Here is a 12,331-nt window from a genome sequence, read left to right on the forward strand (position 1 = left end):
AAACAAAAGATGTTCATAGGAAACAACGACTTCTATTTCCTCAAAGTGAACATTTGCAAATGGTAATTACCATTTGCTAGAAAGCTCACAAGATTACTGTGTACTTGTTAGGTGGGCTCAAATACTAAAATCAAAGGATTTCAGAGTAAGTCAATAAACATTTATTAAGCACCATTATGTTCCAGGCACTGTACTAAGTGTTGGGGTCGCAAACAAAGGTGAAGACAATCCCTATTCTTGAGGAGCTCACAATCTAATGTGCTAGGCAACATCAAATAAATATGCACAAACAAGCCTTCTACAGGATAAATTGGAAATAATCAACAAAGGAAAATGAATAGAATTAAGAGAGATTGGGAAAACTGCCTGTAGAGGTCCAAAAGTGTGGTGACATATGGAAGCTCCTTCTGGTGTTAACAAGACCCCCACTCCTGACATTGCTAACATAGGGTCAACTCCTTGGGTTCTATTTTATTTTCTCCTCTAAGTGTTAGGATTTGACTTGGCTGTTTCATTTGACTCATTCTTAAATGGAATTGAATTGAAATTGTCACATAATCTTTCATTTGGGTTGCTTTTTACTGAAGCCTCTAAAACAATGGAATTGACATTTACAACTTTTAATGTTGTTTCTGAAAAAGACATCTTGTCTTTTTCCAGATGTTTTTTGGGTTTTGTTGTTGTTGTTTGGCCCATAAGTCCAGAGAAAAAGACAAAAGTTTAAAATAGTGGTCAGGAAAAGTGATGCTGCTGGTAGTGGAGAGCTAAGAAGTTACATAGTGTTAACAAGCCATACTCATGGGCAATATGGTTATTTTGGACTGTGATAGTAGCTCCAACTTATCATTCTTATCTTCTCTATTTTTTTTTACTGACTCTCATTATGTTGAGGTGAGAGTTTTCCAGTCCTTCCTTAATCTCAAAAATAGACCTACTACCACAAGTGTCTCCTCAGATCACCCATCAAGGCAATTATTTGCATGTCAGAGATAACCTGCAGAGGGTAGCATAATCTCAACACCCACTCTCCTTCATTCTGCAGTTACCTCTAATTAGTGCTATAACTGAACACAACTTATTTAGTGCAACTCCTTCATTATACAGAACAGGAAACAGAGGCTCAGAGACTTGCTCATAGCTAAGTTAGCCATTGAAACATTATAATAACTAGTTCTTCAGACTCTAAGAGAGATCTCTCCATCATAGCATGTGTTGCTGAGTAAGGGGTTAGCTAAAGGTGACAGGCTGTGGCATAGATTTGAATATGTCTAAAGTGGTAAGTAAATAAAAGTAAAATAATAGGGAAATGTGTGGCCAGATATCTTTCTATAATCAGATGATCAGAATTGTATAATCTGGTGACCAGACTATGTGGAGAAGGGGTATCAAAGTGGAATTTATCTGTATCTTTACATTCTGTTTCTCCATAACTAAACTTCTGTAAGTCTGATTCTATAATTTTAAAATTATATTATTTTGAATCTTCAACACTAGAATTACATTATTGTACTATTAGTCAGTTTGTCCTGATTCAAACTTGTCAGCAGAGGTAGACAAAACCTGAGAATGAGCTTCAGATACTTGACTGAGATCTGAATGAATCAAAGCATTTCCTCTGTGGGAAAATTCTTTGAAGTTGGCACCCTTCTGCTACTCAGTTTGGGGAACAGAGGGGAAGAGAAACATAATTTTAGCATTTATTTTAGATATCTTAGCCCTCAAGAAGGGGACTTAAAAGAGCCTCCTCAAGGCTGCTTTCATATCCCTGTTCCTCAGGGTGTAGATAAAGGGGTTCAGCATTGGGGTCACCACTGTGTACATCACGGATGCAGTTATGTCACTGTAGGCTGAGTGGTTGGATGAACGGCTAAAATAGACTCCAAAGACAGTCCCAAAGAAGAGAGATACTACAGAAAGGTGGGAACTGCAGGTGGAAAATGCTTTCTGCTTCCCTTCAGGAGATGGGATCCTTAGTATGGCCAAGACTATATACACATAAGAGATGATGAAGCAGAAAATAAAGTCAGGCCAGCAAGAACACCAATGGTGAGAATCATTAGCTTGTTTATGAAGACATCTGAACAGGACAGCTTCAGCAGGGGGTTAAGGTCACAGAAGAAGTGGGGAATTTCATTTTTGGCACAGAAGACTAGTTGATTCATCAACAGTGTATGTAAGAGAGAATGAAGAACATTAATAACCCATGTAATTGAAATCAACAGGAAACAAAGCTGGGGACTCATCACTGTTGCATAATGGAGTGGATGACAGATGGCCACATAGTGATCATATGCCATTGTGGCCAGGAGATACTCATCTACAATCCCAAACAGGATAAAAAAAATAACTGTGTCAGGCAGTCAGAATAAGAGATGGAGTTATTCTGAGTATGAATATTCACCAACATCTTGGGGATTGGGGTAGAGATGAAGTTGATATCAGCAAAAGATAAGTTGACTAGAAAGAAGTACATAGGGGTATGGAGGTGAGTGTTGGAAGCAACAGCCACGATGATGAGTAGGTTTCCAATCACAGTAACCAGATACATGAATAGAAACAGCCAGAAGAACAGTTGTTGATTGTTCGACCCCTCAAACAGTCCCAGGAGGAGGAACTCAGAGATAGTGGTCTGGTTTTTCCAACCCATGAGTCTATTAAAAGAAAGTTAGACTTATTAAACAATATGATTAAGTAAATAAATAGTTCCTCAATGAAACCATGGGAAATGTGATAAGGTGAAGGAGTCATAAAAAATACCAGTGATCATGGTACTATTTTGATCTACTCTCCATTAAAGAGGCAACTAAGTGGCAGAGTGCATACAGTGCAGGACCTGGAATCAGGAAGACCTGAGTGCAGATCTGATCTTAAATATTTATTAGATGTGTGATCCAGGGAAAATCACTTTGCTTTTCTCAGCCTCAGTTTCTTCATCTGTAAAATAAGGATAATACCAGAAGTTACCTCCCAGAATGGTGAGGATAAAATGAGATAGTTGCAAGGTGCCTTGCAAAACTTAAAGTGATATATAAATACTATAATTATTATTTAAAAAAATTTACCCTGTGGAGAATTTCTCACTTAAATCAGAGGTAACCTTGGCTAAGTTATTTTTCTGCTCTGGGGCTCAGTTTTTTCCATTTGTAAAATGAGAGGATTAGATTAGGTCACGTTTAAAGACCCTTTCAATTCTGACAGTCCCTGGTTCTAAAATCTTATGATTCTATAAAAATCTAGTATATTGTTTCATAGTGCTATAATTATCCAACAGATTGTGATGACCAGATCCAGCCATATGAGGGTATTGAAGACCTAGAAAAGTAGTGTGGATTAAACCAGCCTAGTTTCAAGTCCTGCCTCAGTTACTCAGCACTGGTGATAAAACACTGTTGAAAGACACTCAAGTTCTCATTTAACACCTAACCTAGCCCAAAACTTTCTAAGATGATCAATTTGAAGAATGGCGTCAGTGGAGGGAGTTGCCTCCCTGAGATGTCCATATATCAATTAACTCACAGGTCTGAAGAGAGAGGGGGGAGGGAGAGATAAGGGAGAGAGAGAGAGAGAGAGAGAGAGAGAGAGAGAGAGAGAGAGATGCAGCCAAACTGGACTTCCTCCTGCTTCTCACTCATGATTCCATTTCCTGTCTCTACACCTTTGCACTGGCTCTCTTACGTATCTGAAGTGCACTCCCCTTCCTTTCTGTCTTTTAGAATACCCCTATTTCTTACAAAACTCAGCTCAATCATCAACTTCTACGTGAACCTTTTTCTGCTGCTAGTACCCTCCTCCCATTACCATATTTTGGGGATCTTTAATGGGCAAGCTTTTTGTAAGCAGGACCTATTTCACTATTGTCTTGTACATACTAAGTGCCTGATGAATATCTGTTGATTGATTGACAGCTACTTAGGGTACCCCAATTAAAAAACTTTTCTCATTACCCTTTTCTATGCTTTATTCTCAGATAAAAGTTCCAGCCAACCTAGTATCAGTTGTTTCTTGCCCTAATAAGGCCATTACCTGTCTCCACTCATTCACAAGAGATCGTTTCTCTATGCCTAAAATTTATTTCCAGTTCACTTCCTTCTCTTAGAGAGAGAGAGAGAGAGAGAGAAAGAGAGAAAGAAAAAAGAAAGGATTGATGGAGGGAGAGTGAGACAGAGAGAAAAACAAGAAGAGAGGAAGGAAGGGAGGGAAGAAAGAGGGAGAGAGGAAGGGATAATGAGAAAGACAAAAAGAGAGAGGAGGAACATAGAAAGGAAGTGAGGGAAGGAAGAAGGAGAGAGGGAGGGAGGAAGAGAGAGCAAGAGCAAGAGTGAGGGAGACAGAGAGCAAGAGAGACAGACAGAGACAGAGAGACAGACAGAGACAGAGGCAGAGATAGAGAAGGAAGAAGAGGAGTGAAGGAGACAGGGAGGGAGGGGGAGAGAGACAGAGAAAGTAGGAAAAAGAGAAGGAAGGGAGGGAGGAAGGGAAGTGGGAGACAGAGAGACAGAGAAATAGATAAAAAGTGAGATAAATTTAGCTGATTTTGGAATAATTAAAACCTCCTATCACTAAACTCCTGTACTATTACTATATGGAAAGTTTGTGGTCAGTTTCACAAGTCTCTTTTTTATTTCTTCCTTCTATTCAGATAGCCTGTGATTCATTCTCATGAAAATAATGCTTCTGTGTCTTTTTCCACTGATCTTCACCCCCATGCTTATCACTCTGCTACCTGTCTTGGATTTCTGGATGTTCTAACATTAATATTTCTCCTTATCACACAGTTATATTCCAATGCCTCTTTTGTTTATTCTATTCCCTTCAAATAAGGCACAACCTTCTATAACCATATCCTATTTCCATCCCACAAAGGCTTAGTAATTTCCCTAAAACTGAATTTGTTTCCTTTCCTTCAAGTTTAGGAATGGATTGCACACCAATAAGCATGTTAGAAGTGTTGAAAATATCATGTTAAATTTGAAATATACTTAGAAAACAAATTGTGTGCAGGGGAAATTTGTGGTTTCATATGTAGTCTTCTTTTTCTATTCACTGTATAGGGGAACGTTCATGTTGTTGATGTTTGTCAAGCTCATAATGATATAAAGGAAAACTTTAAAAGAAACATTTGTAATTTTCCATAGTATTTGATCCTAACAATTGATTAACCTGCTTTGGATGTCTTCTGGTGACATATGGATTGTTACAAATGAGGTAACATATGTTATGTTATATATGTTTCTTTGCAAACCTGAAAGTCTTATATTAATACTAGTTATTCCTCCTCCTCCTCTTCCTCCTAGTACTATTACTATCAGGGTTGAGGGGTTAAAGGCAAGGGTGTGCCCAACTGATGCCCTCCCTGAGACTAGAATTTCATTTCAAACCCTAAAACACAGTTTGAACAATACACAAGTACAGTTCAGGATAAAAGACGGTGTGGGTAGAAACTAAAGTGTAAAAAGGAATGAGATGAGAGTGGCCAGGAGGTTTGTATTTCCTTTCCTGAATATTTTCCCCCTCTTTGTACAAGCTTTAGCTTCCTGACTGTAAATTAGAATTCTACACAGATTGTAGAATTTCTCACCTGACAATTTGAAAAACAAGCGAGACTTTATTTGAAGGCAAATTATTTCAATAACAATGGTGTGTGGGAAAATGATACAATGCTAGTGGAATTGTGAACTGAGCCAATGATTCTGGAGAGCAAGCTGGAATTATTCACAAAGAGTTATAAAACTGTATATACTCTTTGACCCAGAAACACCACTATTAGTTCTGTTTCCCAAGGTTATTGGACAAAAAGGAAAGGAGCCTGTATGTTTTAAAATATTTATAGCAGCTCTCTTTGTGGTGGCAAAGAACTGGAAATTGAGGGTATACTCATCAGATGGGGCATGGCTAAACAAGTTGTGGTATGTGATTGTGATGCGATACTAGTGTGCTGTAGGAAATGATGAGTAGGTTGGCTTTAGTCAAATATGGAAGGTCTTGCAAGAAATAATGAAGAGTGAAAGCAGAACCAAAAGAATGTAATATGCAGTAATAGTAATATTGTTTGAAGAATAACTGTGAATGACTAATATTTTGAGTATTACTCAAATTACTACTCAGCATATACTCAAATCAACTAGAAAGGACCTGTGATGGAAGATAGTATTAACTCCCAGAGAAAACTGATAAATAGAAGTATGCATAGCAGGGCATTACACATATTTCTATGTCTCTATGTCTCTATCTATCTGTGTCAAATAGTGGCCTTCTATAGTTCAGGGTGAAGAGGGAGAGAGGGAAACAGTTTTGAACTTAAAATTTAACAGTAAACAAATAAAATTAAATAATAAAGGGTAGTGATGTGTTTCTATGTATGAAGAGAGTACATGGATGGAACTGGCCATTCGAAGCCCTCCACGTCTTACCCAGTTGATGTCTGTTGATTTCAGATGCTGCCACCCCAAACCCTGACTCTGCTGCCTCCACTTTTTTCCTATAATCAAAAGACATGAATATTGAAAGTGATCAGAAGTGCTGAGTCTTTTTGTTAGCACCAAAATGATTTACAAATTTCCTTCTTATTTTGTACCTCACAATGTCAGAAGAGACATTTAAGTTCAGAGACACTGAGAAGCAGAAGCTAGAAGTTCTAGATCAAGCTGAAAGAATATCAATGAATTTACGGCAGTTCCCTCTTAGATATATGCATTCACATTGAGTACTTTTAATGTCAGCCACTTAGTGCCCTTTCCTCCTGTTGTATGATATTGCCTACCAATGGTTTACTTTTAATGGCATTAAAAACTTTTACAAAATATGACTCCAGTATTTCATCTGCAAGCTCAGTATTTATTCAATTTGTTTGTTTGTAACAACAGAAACAATTCTATGCAGAGTCAATCCCAAAGAGAACTGAATGTACATGTTTTCCCCTGTTGAAAACTTGGCAAGCAGAAGCAGAAAGAGAGAAGGGAAAAATTTACCACAGCCCCTCAGTAGTCCCATTAAAACCCCAGAGTCTTGAATATCAGTTTGAGAGCTCAATTCCTGAATGGGGTGGATCATTCAGTAGAATAATTAGCTTACTCTTTAAAGGAATGATTAAAGTTGTTTTTAGAGCTGTCTTTGAACCTTACATTGATGAGAAGAGCCAACTCTGTCAAAGTTAGTCCTTACAGATACTGTGTGTCTGTAATGGTGTATAATGATCTCCTGGTTCTGCTCCCCTCACTCAGCATCAGTGCATATAGGTTTTTCCAGGTTATAATGAGGTCTGTCTGCTCCTCATTTCTTTTTTTCTTGGCAGGGCAATTGGGGTTAAGTTACTTGTCCAAGGTCACACAGCTAGTATATGTGTCAAGTGTCTGAAGCTGTATTTGAACTCAGGTCCTCCTGACTTCAGGGCCAATGCTCTACTCACTGCACCACCTAGCTGCTCTGCTCCTTATTTCTTATAACAAAATAGGATTCCATTACATTCATATACCAAAAAACTCATGATGGAAAAAGCTATGCACATCCAGAGAAAGAATTGTGGAGTCTGAATGCAGATTGAGGCAAACTATTTGCTTTCTTTTTTCCTGCTTTTTTGGTTTCATTTCTTCTTTTTCATGATTCATTCCTCTGGTTATAATTCTCTTTTTTTTTTTTACAACTGGACCATTATGTAAATAAGTTCAATGTGAAGGTATATGTAGAACCTATATCAGATTACATGCCATCTTGGGTGGGGGGAAGGAGGAGGAGAGGGAGGGAAAGAAAATTTGGAACTCAAAAGCTTGCAGAACTGAGTGTTGTAAACTAAAAAATATATTAATAAAAAATAAAAGCAATAAAATATAAGTAGAAAAAAAAGTTTTCTTTGGCACCATGGACAGGGCCTGGTGATTCAAACTCAGTCATAGAAGGAGGGGAGGTACTATGCTTCTTCCCTCTCTACCCTGCATCCATCAGACAGGAATAAAGGCAAGGACAAAACTGTTTTACTTGTGTTACCTAGGGATGGGGGACAGCTATACCACCTGCCAGGCTTCAAGTCTTGTAAAAATTTGTCAGAGTCCAGTATTCCATAACACGTAGTTGATTAGTCTAGTTCTATGATGTTTCCCCTCCATTTTCTTTCCCACTGCAATTGAAAGAGTACTAGATTTGCTTCTAAATCTTGCTAGAAGACAGGATTTGAAATATTCTGCTACATACTACCCCGTGTCAACTTGGACAAACCATTTAACCATTATGGACCCCAGTCGTCCTATTTGTGAAGTTAAAGGGCATGATTAGATGACCTCCTAGCTCCTTCTAAGACCTCTGAGCTTACTTCTAACCAAGAACTCTTCCTTCTGAGCCCAAAGTGGATGTGGAATAAAGTGTTATGAAACAGTGTTTTACAGATAACTTTCTGAGTGATGCAAGTGGTCTAACCTGGCTTGTTTGGTTTGAATGACTCTGATCTGAGCTCCTTGTCAAAATAATTTGTAGTCATACTCTTATTATGTAGAATTGGTGACCACAGTGGTAGTGAAAATAAAATGAAAGATATTATGGTGATGATTAGATCAAACTGATGGTAAATCTCTATTTAAGGATGTAGATCTAGGTCACTCATCTCTTCATTTCTCACCAGAATACAATCTGTACTCCTCAAGCATGCTTTAGAAAACTCTATGTTAAAATTTTTTTTCTGTTACATTTGAGTTTCAAGGTGCTTCACTCCCTCCCACCCCTTCACTAGAGAATGCCAACATTTGACATACATATATATGTGAAACTATATAATACATGGCCCCATTTGTCAATTCTTTCTCTGGGGGTGGATAGTATCTTTCTTCATAGGTTGTTTGTAGTTGATGTGAATATTCATATACCTCACAATAGCTTAGTCGTTCACGTTTGCTTTTCAAACAATATTGCTGTTACTATAGACAATGTTTTCTTGGTTCTGTTCATTTCACTCCATTATTTCATGCAAATGTTTTAATGTTTTCCTAAAATCAACCGGCTCATCATTTCTTACAGCACACTAGTATTCCATCACAATTACATACCACAACTTCTTTAGCCATTCCCCAATTGAAGGGTATCCTCTCAGTTTCCGGGTCTTTGCCAACACAAAGAAAGCTACCATAAATATTTTAGAATATATAGGTTCTTTTCCTTTTTCCCTGGTCACCTTGGGAAATAAACCTAATAGTGGTATTTCTCAGTCAAAGGGTACATTCATAGCTTTATAATTCTTTGGGCATAATTCCAGTTTCCTTTTCAAAATGTTTGGATCAGTCCACTGTTCCACAAATAGTATATTAATGTCCTAATTATTCTACATCCTCTCCAACATTTGTCATTTCCCCTTCTATCATTTTAGCCAATCTTATGATAGTATCTAAAAGTTGTTTTAATTTACGTTTCTCTAATCAGCATTGATTTAGAGCATTTTTCATATGGAATAAGTATGTGGGTATATACATACATGTATGTATACATGCATCCACATACATAATATTTATAAATAAACTTTGATTTCTTCATTGAAAAACTGCTTGGTTTTTTTTTTGTCCTTTTCTTCTTTCGCATGATTCATTTCATTGATCACAGTTCTTCTCCATGACTTGACTAGTATGTAAATTAATTCAATGCGAAGTTATATGTGAAAGCTATATGGGATTCCATACTGTCTTGGGGAGGGAGGGGGGAAGGGAGGGAGGAAAATCTGGAACTCAAAATTATGTGGAACCGAATGTTGTAAACTAAAAATAAAAAAAATTAAATTAAAAAAAAGAAAAACTGCTTGTTTATATCATTAGATCATTTATCAATTGGAGAATGAGTCATTGTTTAAATTTGACAAAATTCTCTATATAGTTGAGATATGAGGCCTTTATTCTATCAAATGTCCTTCCAGTTTTCTGCTTTTTTCTAATTTTGGCTGCATTGTTTCTATTTGTACAAAATCATTTTAATTTTATGTAGTCAAAATTACACATTATATATAAAATATAAGTATACAAAATTATACATTTTATATCTTAAAGGGCTCTCTAGCTCTTGTCTGTTCATAAATTTTCCCATCCATAAATCTGATAAGCAGTGTTCTATGTTCTCCTAATTTACTAATGATATCTTTCTTTATGTCTAGATCATGTATCCATTTTGACCTTATCTTGGTGAATGGTGCAAGATATTGGTTTATACTTAGTTTCTGCCAGAATATTTTCCAGAGTTCCTGACAATTTTTTTTTATGAAACAATAAATTCTTATCCTGAAAGCATAAATCTTTACATTAATCAAACACAAAGTTATTATAATTGCTAATATTTATTGTACATCTCCTCTATTCTGCCAATTTACCAATCTATTTCTTATCTAGTACCAGATAATTTTGATAATTGCTGCCTTACAATACAGTTTATGATCTGATACTGCTAGACTTCCTTCCCTTACTTTAAAAAATTCCCTTGATATTCTTGATCTTTTGTTCCTCCAAATGAATTTTTTTCAGTTTTTCTAGCTCAATAAAATAAAAAGAATTTTGTTTTGTAATTTAACTGGGATGGCACTAAATAAGTAGATTAATTTAGGTAGAATTGTCATTTCTATTATATTGGCTCAGCCCACCCATGAACAATGAATGTTTCTTCAAATATTTTAAATGAGACTTCATTTTTATAAAAAATGTTTTGTAATTATGTTCATATAGTTCCTGAATTTGTCTTGGCAGATATACTCCCAGGTATTTTACAGTGTCTACAGTTATTTTAAAAGAACTATCTCTTGTTGCAGAACTTTAAAGGTGATATATAGAAATTGTGATGATTTATGTGGGCTTATTTAATATCCTTCTCTTTTGCTAACATTATCAATTGTTTCAACTACCTTTTTAGTTAAATCTCCAGGGGCAGGGGGCCTAGTGGCTAGGTACAGTGGGGAATGCAGTTACAATATTGGGGCTGGTGGGCAGTTCTACTAGGACTCTATCAGCAACACTTACCTTTGTAGAATGAGTTGTTGTTCAATTGTGTCCAACTCTTTGTGACACCATTTGGGGTTTTGTTGGCAAAGATACAGGATGCTTTGCCATTTCCTTCTCCATTATATAGATAAGAAAAATGAGGCAAAGAAGGTTAAGTGTCTTGGTCAGGGTCACACAGGCAGTAAATGTCTGAAGTCTGATTTGAACTCAGGAAAATGAGTGTTCCTAACTCCAGGCCCAGTACTCTATCCACTATGCCACCTAGCTGCCTAAATGAGGCACATTTCACAAATATACAGATAGGAGGATTATTTCAAAATGGGACTCAATACTTACAGTATGGAATGACTCCCCAAGATCTAATGCTCAATTTTTATCTCAAATCCTAGCCCTCATAGAGAAATGTCTGGTGTTCCTGATTGTGTCTCTGAAGTATCTCCACTGAGGCATTGGGGCTAATGTATGTTGTGCTTTCTGTGAAGAGGCTTCTGGAGTGATTTCAACCTGAAGCACCACATCCTTGACCACAATTGAAAAGCTAGTTTTTTTTTATTTTCCAAACATGTCAAAAAGCTTTATGATCAGCTATCATTGTGTTCTTCCTGAGCATTATTTAAACAGTACTGATTATTTAAACAGAACTGATCACAATACGAACTGAATTTCATCAAGGAAAAAAACCTTAGAGTTGTAAACAGTTTGTATTAAAGTTAAATCACTCTCATTGTGCTACCTATTCTGAACTATAATTTCAAAGCTATTTTTTCCCCTGAGTACCATGTGAGGACAAATACAAGCACAGACTTGATGAAATCTTGAAACATACAAAGACATAACATTCTATGAAGCCCTTTTTTAACCTTACAGAATTGATGTCTTTTCTGATTTTATTTCTATTTCTCAAGTTTCAAAAGAGCAACTATCAAAATAGATTGGTATTTGAGTGGTTACTGTATAATTTGCACAAAGTATGCTTCTCCCTTCTGTGTATTCAAGTGTTCTGTCTTCTTAATATTTTACTCTTCCAAAAATTGAACTCAAGTTAAAACTAGCCACCCAAATAGATCTTAACATTGCACATAGTGGTAGGAGCATTCAGTTCTGGTGCTACACATTAACCCTTAGCAATCCAGTCAATGTGCTTAAGATCTTTCAATATTAAAGATTGTGTTAATTACTGGCCAAAGAAACCTCCCACTTATGAACTATGGGCTTCCCATCTCCTCACCTCTGAGCAGCAGCTACTCCTGTTCCCCCCTAGTGTCTAGGCTATGGGTCTCTATTTAACACATAGGTGTTTTAGGTCCTCGCCACATCCCAGGAAGTTTGGGATGTGATCAGCTGAGAGATTTGCCCCATAGTAATCTCAAATTGGTATG

The 12,331-nt window shown here is 36.7% G+C and overlaps 1 protein-coding gene and 1 pseudogene across 1 annotated transcript; one reads left to right on the forward strand and one right to left on the reverse strand.

Annotated features, from left to right (window-relative positions):
• Positions 1–12,331, forward strand: part of LOC118841651 — a 1,013,973-nt pseudogene that overhangs the window by 345,544 nt on the left and 656,098 nt on the right.
• Positions 1,732–2,647, reverse strand: LOC118841665 (olfactory receptor 1G1-like). Its single transcript, XM_036749242.1, is given in 3 exon segments — positions 1,732–2,015; positions 2,018–2,338; positions 2,341–2,647. Coding segments are annotated over 3 exon segments (912 nt in total).

The sequence above is a fragment of the Trichosurus vulpecula genome, chromosome 3, assembly GCF_011100635.1.
Source record: "Trichosurus vulpecula isolate mTriVul1 chromosome 3, mTriVul1.pri, whole genome shotgun sequence".
Taxonomy (NCBI): Eukaryota; Metazoa; Chordata; class Mammalia; order Diprotodontia; family Phalangeridae; genus Trichosurus; species Trichosurus vulpecula.